Source organism: Silurus meridionalis, chromosome 7, assembly GCF_014805685.1.
Source record: "Silurus meridionalis isolate SWU-2019-XX chromosome 7, ASM1480568v1, whole genome shotgun sequence".
NCBI lineage: Eukaryota > Metazoa > Chordata > Actinopteri > Siluriformes > Siluridae > Silurus > Silurus meridionalis.
In genome coordinates, this window is record NC_060890.1 from 9,128,568 (window position 1) to 9,152,471 (window position 23,904).

The 23,904-nt window shown below is 36.8% G+C and overlaps 1 protein-coding gene across 1 annotated transcript in view; it reads left to right on the top strand.

Annotated features, from left to right (window-relative positions):
• Positions 1-23,904, top strand: part of plce1 (phospholipase C, epsilon 1) — a 74,633-nt gene that overhangs the window by 22,736 nt on the left and 27,993 nt on the right. Inside the window, 2 exon segments of the mRNA XM_046853976.1 lie at positions 13,950-14,160; positions 23,046-23,362. Of these exon segments, the coding sequence (XP_046709932.1) occupies positions 13,950-14,160; positions 23,046-23,362 (528 nt within the window).

A 23,904-nucleotide genomic window follows, 5' to 3' on the forward strand; every position in this document is an offset into this window, starting at 1 on the left:
GTTAGATCAAGCATAAACTCTGCTGCCTTACCTTTAGTCCAGATTGTTTGTCAGTGTTTAGTCAGTTCTGAAAAAGCCCAGGCGTTCAAACTAATTGAGGTGAAGTATTTAGAATTGACCATGTAAAGGTTTTGTGTTAGAGCATGTGTTTGAATGGGACCTTCTGTTTTTGAAAACTTGTATGTGCCTTTCACTTAATTTATTGTGCAGATATTCAGGTAAAAAATATGTCAAGTAAGAAAAGTGCCTTTAATGTGGTGTTATCAAATATCACATTTTCCTTCAACTACATAGCAAAAGCTTTACTGAATGTCAGGTTGATACTCAGCCAGAATTCCTACTGCAGCAGTACACAATCTGACATCTGTTCAAATCCAAACTTCTTGAGATTGTTTGAGTTAAAGGTTGTCTTATTGGATTAACCCATGTTGTGGTTACAGTGACTATGCCTATTTTTAATAATATGATGGTCGGTACTGCTGTTTGCATTATATATTCACTAAACCAGCGAATAAAAACTGAAGTGAATGTTCCACATAATAAACATTTGTCTACTATAAAAAGGGTTGGAAAGCAGTTTGGTGCATACAACACATTCAGTGTTGCTTATTGCCTAAAGTGCAATCTACAAGAAAAAAAACTGGACAGATGTACCTGATTTGTAGCCATTGTGGTGTAGTTTTTGAATCAGATTTTTCAATACATGAAATTTCTAAAGGTATCCCTTGATTGTGCACATTCTTCCTTTGACACATTAAAGCCTTTTCGAACTGCACTATCACAGCTGAGCTGAACATACTCTCAGGAAAGCTTTATCTTTCCTTTTCCCCATACATGGGCTTACTGACAATGATAATTGCTTACTGTCTTTAGCATTGCAAGAGCAAGCAAAAGTACCATTGTTACAGAGAACAACCAGTTGCTGTATTTGACTCTGACCCAGAGATCGCAGTGGCATCTTTTTCTATTCCAAACCAGGGTGCTGGGGTTTCAACTCTTAAACTTCCGATCAGAAATCCAATGGCAAAACGAATTAAGCTGGCAATTTTAAACTTGCCTTTTAGCGTAGATTTACAAGTGAAAGTCAGTTATTCCACTAATTTCCTTCATGTTCCACTGATTCATGTATTCAAGATAGCTGGTGTGACTTTTTGTAAAGCTTTTAATAGTTTGTGGTGCCTCTTTCTATAAGACATAAACTTTAATTTATTACTTTTTCCACACTGATAAATCTCATGTAACACAGTTTGATATGGAAATTATAATTTAATGACCGTTGATTGCATCATCCTGCGCCTTCTAGACAGACAAACCGACAGACACCGATATATAGCTTTATTGATCCCAGTCGGGAAACACACAATGTATAAAATTCAAGCGTTATCTGTACAGACCATGTGTTGCTTTTGTTAGATTGGAAGGAAGCTATACAGTGACCTGTTTAATGATTTATAAAAGTAAGGATTGCATTCTGCAGGCTCTAGTTATCCTCTATGCATTTGAAAGGACTGTGTGTACAGACATGTTCTGTTCTCCAGAACACAGACTACAGTAGGTATGTTACTAAGCATAATAGCTGAAAATAACTGCAGGCCTTGAATACAGAATGTCCTTGTGCAGTGGCTGTGCAACAGCCAATATTACTGCAGCTTCCACCGAGCAGCATCAGTGAATGCTGCACGACTTCAGCATCCTCAAAATCTGGGCAATATAACAGCATTAAAATGCAGCCCATGTACCTTTTTAATTTTTTTGCAGAAATAAAGGAGTTTATTGATGTATCTATCAACAAAATGGGAAATTAAGCAACATATAGGCTAATCCATCTGCAATTCTTTGTTTAAGAGGCGTTTCCTGGAACCTTATTCTGATTTTTTTTTTTTTTTTTTTATCAAAATTTTTCTTGCTGTTTTTAAATAGGACATTAAAGATCCATATTAGATTTAATCTGCCCTTTTTTCAGATTTAGCCAATAAATTCTTTTAAACACACAGGCCATTGAATAATATTCATCAGTTTCACCCCAAAATAAATGAGGCCTGGTTAAATTCAGGCAAATAAGAAATAAAAAAAAACTACTGTTAAATGAGAGAAAACAAAAATGAATGTATTCAAAATGCAGGATCAAATTACTTTTGAGAATTTTGGAGCTGCACTTGAGTCATTACATCATATGTCTTTGCAGCTAACTGCTTATATAGCCTTAACTATGAGCTCATTCTCCTGGAGATTTATCAGAGCGCTTACTGCATAGCTAAAGTCATCTAGGTTGGTGTGTGACTTAAAAACCGGCTTTGGAATGCTGGAACATTCTTGTTTTTACTGTGAATATTGTACTTAATGGCAAATATTTAATCTGGTTCAATTTCCTGGTAATTATGTGTGTGATTTTTAAAACTCCAAATACAAATTGAATCTGGGCCAGCCCTATGCCAGTAATGACTAAAGCCATTTCTGGTAAATACTCTTGTAGCGTGCCAAAATGTGATGTTCATTATCAAAATCCATTGATTGAGCCATTTTGATCATAGCAATGAACGCATTTATTAGAAGCCTCATGTTTTTCAGTGTTTTCTGCACGTTTGTAAGGTGTATGCAGCAACACGTATACTGTACCTAGGTTAACAAGATGATTGCTTAAACAAGACCTTTGTTAAAAAATGAAATGTATTTATGTTCTTTGATATGTTGTGACTTGCACAGCAATGTAATTCAATAATCTACTTAAATATTATTTACAAATGCAGTCATGTATGATGTAGTTCATCTGTAATGGTTGATTCTGAAACAGAAACTGCACAGCATAGAAACTCATGTCCATCATTAGCAAGCTCCTTGTAATTTATGAACTACGGTCCTTGCATGGAGGATGCTATAGCAACGCCTGGGAGTTTTTGTTTCAGGCTGACAGTATCTAAGAAGTCAAAACGCTGTGTTTCACTCCACCTTAGTAGGAACTCAAAACAATTCTGGAGCGATCTGTGTCAGCTGGGCTTTAAACTAACTGCATGGAGTACTAGTCACAAACATTTTATTTAGCTATAAAAGGCACAAAAATACATCCAGTACATGAGATTGATTAAAAATCGTTTGGGTGGTGGGCTGAAGTGGGATTAAAAAAAAACATTTCTGAGCACACCCCTACACATGACCATAAAAATTATATAAAGGTTATGATAACTGAAGAAAATCAATCAATTATTTTCTGATTGGTTTTCTTCAGTTATATTTTCCAGGCCTGACAGAGTCCAGCAACAGCAGGACAAAACAGGACAAAGAGTATAACTACCCTAATAAGGGTTTTGTTTTTTTCCATTGTTATGTCTCTATATAAATGTGTGTAAGATATTTTCTTTTAATATCAATTGGAATATATAAACCCAATTCCAAAAAAGTTGGAAAACTGTTCAAATTGTGAATAAAAAAGGAATGCAATTGCTTATATTTTATTCACAATAGAATATAGATAACATATTAAATGTTGAGAGTGAGACATTTTGAAATGTCGTGCCAAATATTGGCTCATTTTGGATTTCATGACAGCTACACATTCCAGAAAAGTTGGGACAGGTAGCAATAAGAGGCCGGAAAAGTTAAATGTACATATAAGGAACAGCTGGAGGACCAATTTGCTACATATTAGGTCAATTGGCAACATGATTAGGTATAAAAAGAGCCTCTCAGAGTGGCAGTGTCTCTCAGAAGTCAAGATGGGCAGAGGATCACCAAATGCTGTGGCGAAAAATAGTGGAGCAATATCAGAAAGGAGTTTCTCAGAGAAAAATTGCAAAGAGTTTGAAGTTATCATCATCTACAGTGCATAATATCATCCAAAGATTCAGAGAATCTGGAACAATCTCTGTGCATAAGGGTCAAGGCCGGAAAACCATACTGGATGCCGGTGATCTTCGGGCCCTTAGACGGCACTGCATCACATACAGGAATGCTACTGTAATGGAAATCACAACATGGACTCAGGAATACTTTCAGAAAACCTTGTCGGTGAACACAATCCACCGTGCCATTCCTGTGGCCGGTTACAACTCTATAGGTAAAAAAAAGAAGACATATCTAAACATGATCCAGAAGCGCAGGCGTTTTCTCTGGCCAAGGCTCATTTAAGATGGACTGTGGCAAAGTGAAAAACTGTTCTGTGGTCAGACGAATCAAAATTTGAAGTTCTTTTGGGAAAACTGGGACGACATATCATCCAGACTAAAGAGGATAAGGACAACTCAAGTTGTTATCAGCGCTCAGTTTAGAAGCCTGCATCTCTGATAGTATGGGGTTGCATGAGTGCGTGTTGCATGGGCAGCTTACACATCTGGAAAGGCACCATCAATGCTGAAAGGTATATCCAAGTTCTAGAACAACATATGCTCCCATCCAGACGTCGTCTCTTTGACAATGCCAGACCACATACTGCATCAATTACAACATCATGGCTGCGTAGAAGAACGATCCGGGTACTGAAATGGCCAGCCTGCAGAATAGGAAATCTTTCACCCATAGAAAACATTTGGCGCATCATAAAGAGGAAGATGCGACAAAGAAGACCTAACAACAGTTGAGTAACTAGAAGCCTGTATTAGACAAGAATGGGACAACATTCCTATTCCTAAACTTGAGCAACTTGTCTCCTCAGTCCCCAGATGTTTGCAGACTGTTATAAAAAAGAAGAGTGGATGCCACACAGTGGTAAACATGGCCTTTTCCCAACTTTTTTGAGATGTGTTGATGCCATGAAATTAAAAATCAACTTATTTTTCCCTTAAAATGATACATTTTCTCAGTTTAAACATTTGATATGTCATCTATGTTGTATTCTGAATAAAATATTGAAATTTAAAACTTCCACATCATTACATTCTGTTTTTATTTGTACAGTGTCCCAACTTTATTGGAATCGAGTTTGTATTTCAAACATAATTCAAATACATTTATATTATTAATACACACACACACACACACACACACCATATATATATATATATATATATATATATATATATATATATATATATATATATATATATATATATAAATGCGCTCAATGGCTGTGCAGTCGCTCATGTTCAAGGATGTCAGCAGGATCAAAGTACTAGTTTGCTAGTTATTTCTATTACGTCTATTACTTTTGACACTCATTGGTAAAAACATCATAGTCAAATGTAATTCATGTCCTTGTGAACACCAGATAATGCTAATGAAGCAAGAAAGGTGTGTTCATTGAGAGTACTTTGAATGTAAACTAAACACACCTTGTTACATACAGTACAATGTTTCTTCGATGCATGAGTAAACATTACTTCACATTATTAGCAAAAAGTAAATTACAGCATATCAGATTCACAGAATTAAAATTTTTTTCCTTCTCATTAAAGAGATCATGCCTATTATTTGTTCATTGTACATTATTTGGCTTATTTGGTTTTATTCAAAAACATGTAGCTACATTAACATTACTTGCTTTTGGGAAAAAAAAAAGATAATATTCTATATTAATGGTTTGGTCATGTTAATACAAAATATGATGCCAATTAACTGGAATTGAAAGCATCGGCATTTATCATTTTGAAATAAAATGAACTCTGGTCCAGATTTGTCTTGTAAATCTATTGCCAAACATGCTCGTGGCACTTCCACCTCATCCCACCCTTTCATCTGAGCATGTTTTTGACAGCTGCTAGCTGTTTGCATCATGTGACCCCGAGTGCTGGAAGGATCCACATGGTTGCGCTCCATTAGCGCTGGATTAGTGCGCTAAGTCACGTCTGAGGTGCGATGCCATTTACTGTCAATGAACGAATGAGATAAAAGCAAGTGACAGGAGCCAGGTCTGTTTTTAGATGTGCTGCCCTGATCTTTCACACCCTCATCGGTTGACGCTGGGAGGGAGGCGCTGATGGGATCTCTAAGAAGGAACATTAATTAAAATGCAAATTTCAGCAAATTGTTATGCAAACTTTGCTTTTGGTGTCCAATCAGTCTGTTGAATAAGGATGTGGCTTCTTTTATAGCCAATTTGTTCTATGCCAACCCATAATTATTTTAAAAGTAGGGCTTATGGGTTTTTTGGAATACCGTGGCATCAATCAGTTGCTAGATTTCAGGGCAATAAGGTAATTAAATAGTTTGTGAAAAGTAACGTCATGGAGGATGCATTTATCATCTAGTTTGTGTGTATATTTGTGTGCATTTGTATGTGCATATGTTTGTTTATTTACTTCACTGGATCACTTTACTCAACTGCCCAGTGTCCATTCCCCTCTCTCTCAAACACACACACACACACACACACACACACACACACACACACACACACTGACGCTAAGTAAAGCGCACCCTTGATAACGCTGAACTTCTGTTCATTATGGTGGTTTACGTAAAAACAAAAGCAAATAATCATTATAGTGATTTAGTGAACAAATAAAAGTAGTGCCTTTTCAGTATAGTTTTTCATAACAGACTATTAGAAAGGTCAAAACACATAATGTGTTTTTTTTTTAATTCTTCACCTTAGCTTGAAAGGATCTCTTTTTTTTGGGAGAAAAATGAAAGTAATGTAATTTTGATTTTGGTGCACTGTTACTCACATATTTCCTTCAGTATTTTTAAAACCTTTGGAAAACCTGTCTGTGATAGTGAATGTGTCTTTTACTAAACAGTATGTGCTCAGGCTTATTCTAAAGGAGTGATTCATTCATTCCTGTAAATTGTCTGTAGTCTTTAGTCCCCGCTGAGAAATAATCGTTATAACTGTGCCGAGAAACCGACAACTGTACAAATACTGTTTTTTTTTTTTTTTTGTTTTTTTTTGTTTGTTTTTACTTTAATGTAGGTTGTTCAGGGTTCAGTCTTGATGCAGGTCACTTCTTATTCATGTATTGGTTTGATGTCTTTAGGTATTTGGGACTTGATCAACAATGGATTCAATAAACTAGGAAAGTATTTTTTATATTTGCTGTTTCTGCTGAAACATTACAAGAATTACTATTAGAGACTTGTTGATATCAGAACTTTTACCTTTTATTCCTTTTTTTTTTTTTTAGGAAACTGTTGCTGTTACAGTCCTAAAAGTAATACTATAACTTTAGGGTACTGGAAGTAACTATTTTACCGTTGGAGATGAGGGTAAGGATTAGAGAAAGTCTGTTTTAATATAAAACTCTCAGACACACCGTATCTGCTTTTGTGTGCGCAGTTTCCCATAGTATGGATGTTTGGGTGTCCCTGGTGTGGGCGCAGAGGCACTAAAGGTCTGGCCTGGTTTGAGAGCTGGTGCCCACAGTGTGGGTGCTGGGAGTCAGATCTACTGCAGGGGATAGTGGTCTGCCTTGGTACAGGCTCTGGAGGTCTGCCATGCCATGGGGGGGGCTGGTTATTTGCCTCAATATGGGTGGTGGGTATCTGCCCTAGTGCAGCAGCTTAGTATTTTTTTGGATAGGCACTACACATCTGTCCTAGTAGTGTTTGGCCACCCTGCAATGCACCCATTCCCAGTTCCTGCTTGCTTTGGTCTTGATTACTTTTTTTGTTCAACATTCTTCAAGATCGAAAGCAATTTTTAGTTATTCTCCCTGTGGTCTTCTATGGCCTGTCAGATTGTTTGACACAGTTAAGCTTACTCGTGTGATCGAGCTATTTAATAATGTTAACATTAAACTAAACAGTTGATTTTGGCACACCTAATGTTTTGCCTTTGCCCCTGATTGATAGTATTCTGATTTCCCTCCTCATGATGACCTGTTTACTTGCAGAAACACTTATTTGGTCTCATGTTTGAAAGACAAAAAACAAAAGACTACAGATACATTTGCCACATCCAGAATAAAAAAAAAAAATAAAATAAAAAAAAATCAGGAAGGTTTTGCAAAGAATCTTGAATTTGTTAACAGATCTAAGTTTCCTTTGTGCCTTTTTAAAGGTTTTATTTGAAAACCTTTCCAGAAAGTCAAAACCTTAATATCTACATGGACTCTTTATAGTTTCCCTTAGAGACACAAACCTTTTTTTAAACTGAAAGTGCTGTTTTATTGTATTTGCTATTGCAACAGCATTGGGGAAAGCAAAATCGCTAAATAATGATTTATGGTTCTAATACCCATGTGTTAAAGGGTTCATTATGCTTTTTAATCATATTGTAATTGGATCTGTACATTTTACAGTGCTGCTGAAAAATTAAAATAATACATTAACATTATGCACAAGACATTATATAAGATATTAAGTATTAAATATTCATTTTTGGTCAGTACGATGGTGTACTTTGTCTCCTAGAAATATCTCCACAGCCAAAAATGTAAGCTCTGCCCAGTAACCAAGGCTTTTATATATACCTGCTGTAAGACCTGTAACACTGACCCTGCCACTGCCAGGGGCATTTATTTCACTGAAAGGCTACCACCCACACTCATGATTGATAGCAATGCATGCAGGATGCTAAAAAGGCCCTCTGTTGCTGCATTTATTTTGGTTAAGGATTTACATAGAAACTGCCATTAAAGTTGATTTTTAGTAGGGTTTATACAGAGTTGCATCACTGACCCCACACTTCTAGACCATAAAAGTCCTAAATGGCAAAATATTAAGCTTTTAATTGTCTTAATATTAAATTATTGTTTTAGAAATCAGCAATTAAATAAATACCCCACCCCCCCATTCTTTGTCTATATTTATGTAAATAACCATAACATAAGAGAAATAATTTCATTATTCATTCAATAATTAGCATAATTGCAGAAAATATTTTGGACAAATTTGTACAGTCAAACGTGTTTTGATTTTGCATTCAATATTTTGATCAATATCTTTTTTCCCTTTGTACAAGAAGACTATATAAGAGAATTTGCCTATTCTTAGCTTCCCCCAACAAGTTTACTTCAGCAAAAGTAAATGAGCAAATGGTGGCACGGAAGGTCTCAGGAGTGCATTTGTTTAATTTACTGACCAAGATTTGTGAGGACCTTTTCAATCATGGCACAGATTTCAAAGGGTTGTTGATTGTCTATTTTACTAATAGTGTTATTAGAGAAGCATTCCGAAAAGTTTACTTTTTTTAAACAAAAAAATTCCATTAAATTTAATTCAAATATTTAAATTATTTACATAACAAAGTGGCTAAAGAAGTGAACCAGGTGGGATTAGTGTTACTAGAGTTTAATTCTTCCACTGCAGCACTTTTCTAATTGCCCTGGCTAATGCCTCAGTTTTTATCTGATCAGACCATGGTTGATTACCTTTAAATTAATGTAACCTTTAAGAATCATGGTGAGTTAAGCACACTGTACCTGTTCTGTGTTCCTGTCTGTATGATCCTCCCCAGTGCTTGGCTTTAGCATTTGTACACAGTGTTTAGTGATGTTACTGTCTGTTTATTAGTCTGGCTCTACTCTGTCTCTACAGGATTTTGGCCAGAGCTCATTTGGCTCCAAGGGCTTGCATTCAGCAAACCGAGTAAAGCTGTATGCAGTCATTTGCAAAACCTTACCAGCAGACTTTCATCTTATAAGCAAAGCAGTGGGCAGGGGCAGGGCAAACATGCACACAGGGTGTTTAGGGTCCCTGTAGAGCATTTTAAAATCTGACAAGGAGATGTCAAGCTTTTATAGTGAACTCAACAGGAAACCCATCCCATTAAAACAAGTCTAAATAAAAGGAAAGAACGTATGCAGTGCAGAGCTGGATATTCTGAACAGACACTTTTGGTTTATTAGATTTCAAGGCAACATTTTGACTCAAGACTTCGATCAATCTGACTAAGTTTCAAGAAAGTGGATTGGTCCAAATACAAATTACAGCTAAAAATTTATTTGCACCACAAATATAGTATTGTAATTATACATCCACGTTCAGATCAAGGACAATATTTTTTGTTAGTTCTTTTGCTATACATCAAAAACATTTTTTGGTTTGGAATAAAAAAAAAAAAAGACGCCATGGTTAAAGAATGATTCAATAAATGATTCAATGATTAAATGAAATCAATGATTAAAGCTCATGCCTTTTATCTAAATGACATCTTTGAGTGATTCAGTACCAGCATGCATATAAAGGTATTCCTATTAAAGTGAATTGTGTGTACAGCTTTTAGGTATTTGTGAAATAAAATTTTGTAAAGTGCTAATGCTTTCAAAAATAAAAGGTTATTTTTATCTATTTACAACATGGAAAGCAAATGAACAGAAGAAATCCAAATTAAATCAGTATTTGGTCTGACCACTCTTTGGCTTTTAATTCTTACTTTTGCACACCGTGTACACATTTTGCACAAATTCAGGGATCAGAGTCAGGTTTATGATTAACCAATTATAATATAAGGTGCTAATAATCATCAATTTCATATGTAGGTTGAAACCTTGGTGAAGGAACAGCCAGAGTCTCCAAATAGTTTCATGTCACAGGACATGCAAGGTCAACAAGGTCTCAAAGATTTTAAAGCAGACTGAGGATTTAAGATGTGTGTTCAAGCTTTATTAAAGAAGCCAAAGCAACTCAATGTTGAGGACCGTAGATGCAGTGGTCGGCCAAGGAAACCTAATGCCACGGATAAAAGACACATCATGCTTATTTTCCTTTGACATCGGAAGATGTCCAGCAGTACCACCAGAAACTCAAAAATGCTTGAAAACATGGGGACTGGGGTGCAGAAAAATGGCAGCAGTTTGTCTGGACTGATTAGTCAAAATATTAAATATCTGGCTGTGGCAAAATGCGATTTGTTTGCCAAAGAGCAGTACAATAAAGTGTGTCTGCAGTCAACAGTGAAGCATAGTGGAGTTTTCCTGCAAGGTTGGTGCTACATTTTTGCAAATGGACTTGGAGATTTGGTCAGTATTAATAGTGCCCTCGAAGATGAAAAATAATTATCCATTCTGCAATATCCACCCGGGAGGCATCTGATTGGCTCTAAATTTATTCTGCGGCAGAAAAACGACAGAAAATACATTTGTCATTGAGAACTATCTTCAGCATAGAGAAGAACAAGGAGTCCTGGAAATGATAGTTTTGGCCACCACAGATCTCAATGTCAAGTCTGTTTTGGGTTACATGAAGAGACAGCGGTATTTAAAGCAGTTTACATCCACAGAACATGTTTGGAAAGAGCTACCTGCTGAGTTCCTTCAAAAACTGTGCACATGTACCTACAAACAGAAAGATGTCAATGTCAAGTCTGTTTTGGGTTACATGAAGAGACAGAGGTATTTAAAGCAGTTTACATCCACAGAACATGTTTGGAAAGAGCTACCTGCTGAGTTCCTGTCAATGTCAAGTCTGTTTTGGGTTACATGAAGAGACAGCGGTATTTAAAGCAGTTTACATCCACAGAACATGTTTGGAAAGAGCTACCTGCTGAGTTCCTTCAAAAACTGTGCACATGTACCTACAAACAGAAAGATGTCAATGTCAAGTCTGTTTTGGGTTACATGAAGAGACAGCGGTATTTAAAGCAGTTTACATCCACAGAACATGTTTGGAAAGAGCTACCTGCTGAGTTCCTTCAAAAACTGTGCACGTGGTGCTGTTTTGATTCAAAACACTAAATATTGATTTGTTTTGGATTTCTCTTCTGTTCATTAACTTTCCAATTTGTTAATTATAAAACAGGCGGGGAAATAAATATACCATTTCACAATCAATAAGAGGGCAATTAGCAGCCAAATGCATTATTAGTTAATCATCAAAAAGTGTGACAACCTTCATAATTGTATATGTCTGAAGAACTCATTTAAGTGTCTACATCATTCTAAGAACATCAGCCAAGATGTCAGGGACGCATGTGTTGCTGTTCATCTGTCTGGTAAAGCTGCTTTGGGACAATGTTCATTTTTAAAAGCGCTATACACATCAGAAAAATAGTTGAACAAGTAAGGCTTTTATGGAATGGTACTTAGGAAACTGGCCCTTTTCCCTAGAAAGAATATGGCAGCATGTTTTAAGTTTGCAAAATTACATTCTAGAAAAATATTATTTGGACTGAAGTGGCCTAGATCGAGACGTTTGTCATCATGTGCAGGGCCATGTTTGGTTAAATCCAAGCACGGCGTATCACTACAAACACTACACAGCAACTGTATAATGGTAATCATTTCGGCTTGTAGACAAATATCAACTCAATTTGTCGAACCTCTTAAACTGAAGTGTTCTAATATTTTTCCAACCTGGTTTCTGAATGTTCTTTTACAGTTATTAAAACTTTAATCTGCTTTATTTAAAAAAAAAAAATTTGTGACCTGAGGTTATTTGTTTCTTTATAGAAGTAAGGGGAGGACCACGAAATGTGTTATTTAAGCCCTGATTAATAAAACAATCAACAACATCAATATGTTTATACAGCAATTTTTCCAAACATTTATTTTTATTGTAGATGTGACCTTGGCTAATTTTGTATCTGCCACCTTTTTTTAAACGAGGAAGATTGAGTACTATGCAATTGACTTGCTAAGTACTAATAAGAATCTTTCATCCTGGGTTGCTGTGACAATAAGCTCCTTGATTTCAGCCGCCCTTGCATGACACAGACAAAAACCATGCCTTGTCTGAAAGACATGGTCAGGCTTTCAGCTGTACTTAGACCTCAAAAACTCTTGATGGTTTGCATCACCATGTTGCTGAAATCTCTGAAGAGCTTTGTTTGTGCCCTTGATGTGCAGCTTCACACTCATTAAAGGTGTTCATAGGCCAAGATTACTTCTAGTTTTACTAAAAGAAATAACGCCTCAAGAGGTCTATTATCTTGGCTAATGTTTGTGCACAATTAATACATTGAGTACTCGGTCTTGATGAGTTTGTTACTTTCATGGGCTTCAATAAGGAAAATAATAAGAATTTAATCTGTTTCCTAGAAGGTATTACAAAAATAAATGAATAATATACAGCTTTTTTTATATCCCATTTTATAAATGTTATAATTGTGCTGATTAATCAGAAATGGTGAAAATGAACGTGTTCCATGTATATAAAATGCAGCAATGCTAAAATTGATTTTCCCAGTTCAAAGTGCTTTTAAAGAGCATGCCACCTGCATAGCGTAATTACTCTTCCTGAAACTGACCTGCAGAAGTGGTTTGACTTTGGTAGGAAATATAATGAATGCAGATGTTTGAGCTGTAGAAGTAGACAGGAAGCATCCTAACTGGAACTCCTCCAATATCAAGAGCAGTTTATTGCATGTTTTATCCATTTATTTACTGTAGGTAATTTTTTTAACATTGCTTGATGCTTTATCAACATTTATTACACTAAGAAATCGAGTGGTACGCTTTCAATGGTCTCTGTTGCAATTTTTTAGGAAATAAACCAGGCAAGGCATCATATGTGGTACTTTCTACAGAGTCCATTATACCTCACAACCTTTAGAAAGCTGTAGCTGTTTGCATTGTTTACTTGCTGCTTATAACTGTCTGTTGACCAGCTGTAATATAGCTATATTTAAATGGGTTGGTTGACATTATGTCTTGACTAATTTCATTTACAAACAGACAAATGACTATTAGATATCTATAAGAATGAACAGATGGTTAAGTTCAGACAGTGAACATATGGTTATTTGCCTACAATAAAGTATTGTATCAGTCGTTGCCATTTTTTTAACTTTCAACTAACTCTAAGCTAGACAACTCTGTGATGATGTCTTAGGAATGTGCTCATTCTGCCAAATAAACTCTCTAACTAGGCAGCTATCCCTAGAAACACACTTGGGGTAGTAATAATGTATCCACAACACCACTGTTGAAACATCCTAGTGCATCACAGATTATCATTACATGCCAGCTGGGCCTGATATGCACATTAAAATATTAATTATTGACATGACCTGCAAGCTGCAGGAAGTAAGCAGTGAAAGTGCATTCAGTGCAACATGAAAATGTTTTCCTCAGAAGACTATTCTGGCACATTGTTTATGGGTTTACTAATCAATTTTCTCCGTTCTCTTTCCTTGCATTCAGCTCCAGCATGCTTTTCCTGCTTTGAACCCTGAGGTTTACCTCCTGCACCCCTCCAGGAAGCTGCTGGCTCGGGCAGTAGAATGTCTGCCAGTCTGTGTGCAGCACATTGAATATCGTGCCTGCTACCGTCGGACTAGCTTAGCAGCCCACCTGAGCGGAGCCCTGCTGGAAGCCACGGCTGCCATCAGCAGCAGCACACCCATGTTCAAAGGTATGGAACACAAACTCAAACCTGTCTGCATCCATTGTAGGTCAAGTGACTGAACAGTTTTTGAGAGATTACAAGTTTAAATCCCATAGATGCCCCAGTTATTTGTGGTCAGGAGTTCAAGAGGGCAACATTTGTTTTTGAAATCAAATTTCCCACTTTCAATCACAGTAACACTAGATGCCCATGATTTTTTTTATTTTTTATTTTTTAACATCGACTGCCTGATCATTGGTATCTGTGTGCTCATGGGTGAATTTGACGGCATTCAAATAGTAGGGGACTGACTGATGGGTAACGATAGAACAAGACAAAAAATAAATAAAAATAAATAAAAACTTTAATGTGAGAATGCTAATGTTCTATTACCATTCATTAAAAAGTTGTCATCAAATTTGTTGCTACAGACATGGAAATATCTCCATTGAAACCAAAGTTACTAGGTCATGGGCTAATATTTTTTGATGCACATAGTATAAAAAAAAATCTTTAGTTGAGATTTAAGCTTAGATAAATATAGTGTTATTACAACTAGAGTTAGCTAAAAACAAAGAGATTTTTAGTTCAAATTTCACAATGTGTTAGCTTCTACAACAGTCATCTAAAAATCCACCAGAAATTACGTGAAATTCACAGAAACGCACGGCTGACCCCTAAAGCAAAACATGCGATTGGACAATGTAGATACTCATATCACCACAAGCTTACTGAATTATGTTTCTGTTTATTTTGCCCTATTTCAAATGCATGAGCTCGGAATGCACTGAATGATGACATAGTAGTAATTTTTCTATTGTATTGTATTGTAGCGTGCATCATGTTGGGTAATATGGAAAACATGTTCTCACACACACTAAGTTTAACCAAGATGTTGCTAGGATTGTCCTGTAGAATGCAAAATCACAATGACTTGAGGACAGAATGCAGAAAACTAGTGTTGAACAAAAGCAAGTGACTGCTTCAAGAGATTTTAAATTAGTCAGTGTCTAAAAATGTTTTTGATCCTAATGACAGCATAGTAAAAACTGTAAAAAACAAACAAACAAAAAAAAACAAGAAAAACCTTATGTAAACCTCACATGATGACATCACACTGTGTTTTTGGGAATTGTGTGTCTGGGAGAGGAATAGGCATTTCTTAGCTTTCCTGTCCTTGCTATATACACATGCATGCTGTCACTCTGTTTGGAACCTGAAATGAAGAGCAGCACAACACATGCTTTTCTCTCGATTGTCTTGCTTTAATAAGATTCCTGCATGATGTAACCTTCAGGTGTCCCCGGGTGCCATGTGCCCCAGCAGGCTGAGCTTTGAGCTCTGTAAATCAATCCTTTGGGCAGCATAGCAGCCAGTCGTCTGGCATCAGGCCAAGTGACGTGGCGTCTCCAGTTCTGAGCTGACCGGCTGAGTCACTCACAGTGCTATCCCCGTCTTCCAAATATTAATTACAGAGCATTCTTTCACTTTCGTGCTGCGGGAAAAGCTTTCCTCCACAGCCAAAACATGGGCTTATTTAATGGACGTTGCTCCTTTATTTATTTATTTATTACCTTTTTTGGCTTTTGCAAAAGAATGAGCCGTGAATGTGAATTGGGTGTCTCCGAAAAAAAAAAAAAGAAAATCTCATTTTCACTTGCTTCACATATTTCGTCTCTGTCATTGACTGTTGGATTTATGAAGTGAGATTTTTTTATTGTGTGCTGCCAGAACACACCCGACATGCAATAGTGGAACAGTTCTTGAAAATGCTCATTGTTTAAAGTATACTCTTACTACATGAAGCTAGCCAACTACATTATGCATCAAAGCTAGCATCCTATGCTTGAAAGAATATGCAGTCTGCCTTCTTTTGCATACCTGATTTTACACATGCCCACAGTTGGCTAGTGTCACTTTGATTGACAGACCAGAGAGAGATTAATTCTGTTGATTTGGCTCCTGGCCACTGATGGCTATGGTATTGTCAATATTTGAACTCTTAATCACCTGACATTTATCCATTTTCACCAAGGTTATTATTTTTTTCAATGTATTTTCTAATAATATTTTCGAACAAATTTATTGGTGCATTCTATTTGACAAAATTCACACAAACTAGTATGCTTATTTCACCCGTGTTGCCCTCAACATGCAGTTGCTAAGGACTGGTCTTTGTCCATTGAAGTTAAAAACAAACATTTTCAGTTACTATTTTTTTTGCATCCTGCAGGATCCCAGGCCCCAAAAACATTCTAGCAAGCTTTAAAAAAAAAAAGAAATATGACTCATTATTTGTTCAAGCCAAATAATTTATTTGTATTCAATTACATCCCTTATATATAATATACTGTATAGTCTCAACAGTAATTGTAATATGAGGCTGGTGCTCTTCACAGGACACATTCTGATCTATGTCCATAATTCATGTTTCAATTGGACATTTCCCTTTTAATTGTCTACATTGTTTGGTTGTGACTCCTGGTGTGTGCACGAGTGACAATACATCATTAGGTGGACAGAAATAGCAAAGGTCAGGTCAAGTCATAGGAATTTGTCTTTCTATTACTATGTTCTGAATGTGAGGCCCTTTGCGACTGCTCATGCCAAAATTGTGTGTCAGATGTGAAACACGTCTGGCTTGTCCATTGATGAAATGTTTTTTTTATGTATATAAAAATATTTAACCCCCATAAAACTATTGTATACATATACATCAATCCAATATATAGGAAATCAATTTCTATTATAATTATATCACTTTTAGAAATACATTTGGTGCCTCCCTTTGTAATCATAACAGATCATGATAAACATTTAACTTTGTTAAATGTTTAAACCTGGATTTGGACCAAAATGAAGATATTTCGAGAACTGGCACTTGAATACTGTTTTACATGAGCCTCTGGAACCAGTCTGGATAATGTCTATCAAAAGTCAGAGCGTTATAAACACATGTATCAGGGTCCACCTGTTGTTTGGATGTCATTCCTGTCCATGTAGAGCTTATAGTATGTCCATCAGCTCTTGCGCTGGGAGTCTGTTTGGATCTTGGTTTCTTCCTCCCTTCTTTGCTCTGTCCCTGTTGCTTTAATCTAGAAGACGAGCAGGAAAAGTGCGGTATGAACGTGTACACGACTGAAGAGAGATAGAGCCGAACAGGGAGGGGGGTTTGGAGTATCAAGCCTGTGTGTATGTGTGTGTAGTGTGTAAGAGCAGTGCAGCACGTCAATTCGCTGGCAGTGAGGCGTTGAGCAGCTGTAGTTTAAATGTGGTTAAGTGACTCTCGCCGGTGCAGCTTCAAGAAAGGAGCCGGAGCCACAGCAGCCGTCACCATGAAGCACTCACACTCGCACACCATGGACTACAGGCTGATGAGTAAGGGCACTTGACTTTAACCTACTAGAGAAAAATTAAGTGTCACATGGGTTTGGTGGTTTAGATGTTTTTCGTTGTTCCCCCACCTGATCAGAGTGTGTAGATTTTCATCTCTTGTTCTGTTTGCATTAAGATAAATAGGCTCTTTTTACAATTAGTTTTGTATTGGTTTTGGTGTGGTGCATTGCTGCTGATTTATGGCATTTTATAATAGAATTATACTCTATTTGAGATGTGTGGTATATGTTATTGTGAAGATGAATATACATTATATATACTTATATGTGTATATTCACTCTATATATGTATATGTGTATACACACACACGCACACTCACACGCACACAAACATATTATATATATAATATATAATATATATATATATATATATATATATACTCTGTGTGTGATGAGAGAGAGGGAGAAAGACAGAGCTGTACCATGAGGTTGGAAGATTTATTGCTTCCTGCTACAATGGTGAGAGAATTCATTAGCAATGGACATTATTGACTAACGATTGCTGTTTTTTTCTTAATATAAATGTCCCTATTGGGCTGCTTTTTATTGTCTGCTTTGAATAAGTGTTTCATCCACTGATGTGCATGCCATCTGTTTCAACAACAAAACCATTTTTTTTTGTTAACAGCCATCAAGATTAGAGCCTCTGTAATTGCCTAATACATACCCATCAGGGAATGGGGGTCATTTAGTTTTTTTTGTGTATGCTTTTAGGAATAATAAGATCAATCAATATTTTTCTTTTAATGCCAGCCCGATATGTTCACACTGTACATTTACACCTGTCAGATCACAATGGAAAACAGACGTGCAGAGGTGCACTGGCTTATCCGGTTGCATTCCATTCACAGTCCACCCCAATGCTTTTTTTTTTTGTTTTCAATGTAGACACATGCTACCCAATCATGCAAACCTGCAAGGTGTAAATGGAGGCAAAAGTTTTCATGAAAACAAAGGTTCACCAGCTGTTCAAGCAAAAGGCTGTTGATGATATGGCAGGTGAAGCAGTTCATATTCAGAGTTAGCAGATTGCATAAAATACATTTTTTTTTACACCGATTGGACATCATTGAAAGAGTGAAATAAATGATCTGTCAAATAATTAGAGCAGTGCTGCACGCCTCTGAATTTATTAACCCCTATGGTGAAATCGAAGACCCTGAAGGATCAATATAAATGTATTTAAAACCACCACATGAAGGTTTATTACATCTCCTGAAGAAAATACACAAGATTGACATGTGGATTTAAACATAAAATCTGTCATAACACAGATGGAAGTAACATTAGTAGGTTCTCTGTTTGCATTGCTGGCTGTTGATAGGGATTATTTAAAGAATAATAATGAAGGAGAAATCTCATTAGCACTCTCAAGGCTTTATACATCAGTAGAATAATGGTTTTGCTTTAAATATTTATGAAAAACTAATCAGCTGGTTACACATCATACAGCCAGGAAAGGAAAAAAACAACTGTTCAAAACATTGTTCCTCTAGGGACTTTATGCTGTACATACCTAACTGAATTACACTAGAAATGTACTAAATACATTTTTTATAGCTGTACTCATTGGCCAATTGTAAGGTAAACAAACTTTGCCACGGTTCTTGATGCTACCCCGCATGTTGCAATGCAGTCTGTCTCCGTCCATCATTAGAACAGGATCATAACATGACCTCTACAGACCAGATGAGGTTGGAGTGGTGGACTATTCTTATTGACTCTGACATAGCAAATTCAAAACCCTAGTAATTCACTAAGACATAACCGTAGACACTGGCTGTTTAAGTAACAATCCATCTTCTAGTGTAGCTAGTGCTTAATTGTACTCCTGTGAATATCAGTTTAGCTTTTTTTGGTGTGATAATATCTGGTCAGAGATGGTCCTTTACACTGATACAATTCATACCAATGGGGAAAAAAACCTGAATTATTGGTATTTTTTTTAAAGGTTAGAGTAGTTAATAAGCGTAATAGTTATTAGATGGTTATAGTGGCAACATGGTTAAAACTTGCAGAGGTTGCAGAGCAAGAAAATATTTTTGAGTGGATGTAAAGAAAGCCTTTTCTTCTGCCCTCTAAACGCAAATGTGTGCTCTGAGTTTACTTTATGTAGCTGGAACTTTGGACAGGTGTTAGAGATAATAGATCAGTTTGACAACAAACACTTAAGGTGGAGTTTGTGTAGCAAGAAGACCATGCAGCAAAGATCCTCATCAGCAATGTTAAGTGTGCTAAGTAAGGATCTGTAATGTTAAGTTTTTGTTCCAGATTCTCATGTTATATTACAGGGCATCATAAATTCCATGAAGTACCAGGAGATTTTAAATCTGATTTTAAATCATGTTGCCTGTGCCTAGAAGCTACAAGTTCATTGTGGCCATTGCAATCTTCTGTGGGAAACCGCATTAAAAAACGGAAGAGGAGAGTTCACCGGTGAACACTGGAAGATGTAGACAGAATCTCTAGTAAGCCATGTCTCATAATACTTTATCTTTCTTATATTATCAAACATTATAGGAGAAGTATATTTCAGCTATAGGCATATAATTTAGTATGTGGCATATACATTTTCTTTAGTTGTGGGATAGACTTCTCTAACTGTTTGCCTTTATCCAGAACGACTTACATTTATCCCATTCATGCAACTAAACATCTATGATATTAAGGGCCTTGCTCAGGGGCCCAGGACTGGCAGCTTGTTGGGCTTGGAGTTTGACCTTCATATACAATGTCTTTTGCTTTGAACACTAAACTACCACCTCCTCACTACTGTCAACAGAAAAAAATAATTCATATGCTGTTTTAAAAATAAGGTTTTTGTACATCATTGAAGATAACCTAGCAGTTGACCTTATGTATATTAATGTGTAATCCATGATAAAGCAAGTGAGTATAACTCAATATCAGATTCTCTTAATGAACATACATATGCACATATATATATGATGTGCAGAGAGAATAGTTTGATTGTGCTGCGTCATAGCCCGCTGTGTATTGCCTTTACAGCCGGATAGGAACGTGTGAAGCATTGACTAATTTGAGGGTAAGAATTGGAAGCACTCGCTGCCGAGTACAGAGATCCTCTTACAGCAAGCTGCAGGCGCAGCTCAAATGCTTCGTGTTCAGCTGACACACATTCATTTAGAATCTGGCGTCAGTGTTTCCTAGGATACCTGAATGTCGAGACAAGACCCTCGCGACCCCTACTGACTAGTTTGATGTGTTTTTCTTTATACGTGTTAGAGCAAACAAGCCCTGATCATTTCACCACTTTCTACTGTACCTTTAAAATATATATAGCTACACGTTGAATTGACGCTGACACAGAGTGTAGTATATCTTTTCATACTGAGTCTTTATTACAGAAAGATGCACTGACCTCTGCATAATAGTCGATCATTTAGGAGGAAAAAAAGTCATTTGTGCCGCTTGTACCCGGGACTTATCATAATGCTATTCTATTGTTCCGACATAATGCTCTCGTTTAATGGCATTTGGTAATGATTGTGTGTGGCTTGATGTTAGACGTGTCTTTGATGCACGGCGCAAAATATATTGTGCCGGTTAGTTCGGTTAGTTTCTTCTTAGAGTCCTCGGATTGGGTGTTACATTGAAACAAAGTAAATAATAATCAGGTAAAAATGCTATTTTTTTTTTTTTTACAGGTAAACTTCTACTATGAAAAATTTTAAAGTGTATAGTTCAACTGTGACTGGATACATTATTCTGATCCAATCGATAAATGTTGCACAGGATACAGAAGATTTCTCACTTTTTTACTTTCATGTGAGCGATTTAACAGATAAAAAAGGAAATCGAGGCATCTGAATTTGTTAGAATATGTCACAATGAAGTGCAAACGATAACTCTCTGAGCAGGATTTAAAAAAATTACTATTTCTACATGTCATTATTTGCAAAAGAAAAAACACCCACATCAGATATAAATCCACATACAGATCTGATCATTTAGATGACTGAACATATGCAGATCGTGCCACTGCATTATGTGTGCATGTGTGTGCATTTTCTTTTATTGTATGTACTGTATGTGCACACACCAATTTTTACACCACCATTTTTATTCCAAAATCAGGATTTTCAAGCCATGAGCCCTCTCTGATGCCCCTGGAAAGAACATGAATAAAGATGGTGCTCGCTGCTTTATGTAGCTTAATGAAGCACGTTTAGTTCCAGACCATTTGGCTCACATCAAAAGGTGCCATGCGGAGATGGAGTGGAGCACAGGGCAGCTGCATGTGATTGCTAACAAGACCTCAATGATGTGTTTAAGCAGTGCCTTGACGGCTACACACCAGCCTTTTAGGACTGTTTTTTTGGGGCATACTATATTTCATAATATATTTATTCTGCAGAGGCTCAATTTTAAGGGCTATAGTGCCAAACAGGTAGTTTATGCCTGATTCATGTAATTTGCTGATTATTGGATTATTGTTAATGGAATAAAATGCAATCTGATGATAGCGCTAAGAGCTAATTATGCTAAGATCATAATATCGATCAGCAAAAAGCTCCACAGGATGAATGGGCATTAAGCTCCACCTACCTGTTTTACTTTTTTATTTTTTTTTATTTTTATTTTTACTTATTCTTCAGTTTTGCTTGTTTCCTCACATCTGTACGTCTGCCACAGGATGCACAAATCAGTTAGTCTCTGTGCATTATTTCCCACCTGCTTTTCCGGTCTCCATGGCTCTGCATACTACAGGAAGAACTTGCAGTGTAGACCATGACAGCTGATGCTGACCAGGCATCTCATGCTGGTGTGTGTTTTATTTTCTTTCCTGCTCCGTTTTGTCGCCTATGGCAGACCATACCAACAAAACAACTCTGGGATCCTAATCTCCAGTCTGAAATGCAGGAAGGAGCAAAGATATGTAAATATGCCCTTGCCATAATGAAGAGTGTTTATGTGCAGAGACATTATGAATGCTTTATCAATGTCAGTGTTTTGTTAGAGCACATAATAAACGAGGGTTGTGTTTTGTCCTGCTTTTTTTTTTTTCTTTTTTAAAAATATTTGCTTCGATTACTTAAGTCATCCAAATCGCTTGATGCATTTTTCATTTAATAAAAAAAGTCTGTCAAGTATGTTTGTTTAAACACTGTCTAGTCCTTCAGGTTTTTATAAAATGTCCAGTAGAAGTAGTGAATCAAAGTGACTAGTGTTTATAATTACAGTTTGTACAAGGATTTTAATCAGATATACTAAAAAAAGAAAAGAGTAGGATTCACACATATAAGGATATAAACCTGAGGCTTATTAGAGTCTGAGAAGAACCAATAAAATCCTTTGTATTATTTAACCACTGATCCATTTGCCTGTACTTACTTCTAATGGACAAGGAATAAAAAATACTTTCTCTCTCTCTCTCTCTCTCTCTCTCTCTCTCTCTCTCTCTCTCTCTCTCTCTCTCTCTCTCTCTCTGTCTCTGTCTATGTACTCTTTCTAAGTAATGTGCACCTTCTCTGATTTTCTCTCTTCTCTTTCCAGAACGGCAGCTGTGTGGCTCCATGGCCAGCTCCGGCTTGCTCTCGCCTGGTGTGACTGGGACCAGTAAGGAGCTGGCAGACCTGCGGCAGCTAATTCAGTTTCCAGAGGAGATCGCCAGCATACTGACTGAGCAAGAACAGCAGCTTTACCGTCGTGTGCTCCCACTCGATTACCTGTGTTTTCTCACTCGTGATCTGGCTAACCCCGAGTGCCACAAGAGCCACCCGCATCTTAAGGCCTCACTATCAGCACCTGTCATGCCTACCCAGAATTCCCAGCACAACGTTGTAGAGGACCTAGTTGCACGCTTCAACGAGGTCAGATCTTAAGTTTTGCTAACGTTGAAATGTCGGGTCGACGTAATGTGATTTTGCTGTTCTTTGTTGGCGAGTTGAAATGAACCCTGAGAGGCAAGTTTTGTGCTGTTTTGACAAATGAGAAATTTCCTCCAGGGTCAGGAATGATTGATTAAAATCGATGTAACTCTGTAACTACCGCTACCACTTTCATTTAAAGCCACCAACAGGAGAATGAGAGATTACAAAAAGCTCACAGGACTGTTAAAAACGTAGTAGAGGGTAATGTGCTTTATGATTTTAATTCCTGCATGAACCTCAAATTTACAATTAAAGGATGTTCATAATCCTGGAGAATAGGTTTTTATGTCATAGAATTTTGTTCAAGATATGAGATCATCAAGGTGTGACAAGAATTCTTGCATCCATAAATATTCAGTTGATGTATCTTGCCAAAAAGCTGCAATGTTGTCTAATCTGTACAAATTGCATTCCCTCTGAAATATTGTAGCTTGCCACTATGCATTCTAGCAAAATTTATTAGAAACTAATTACATTTGCAG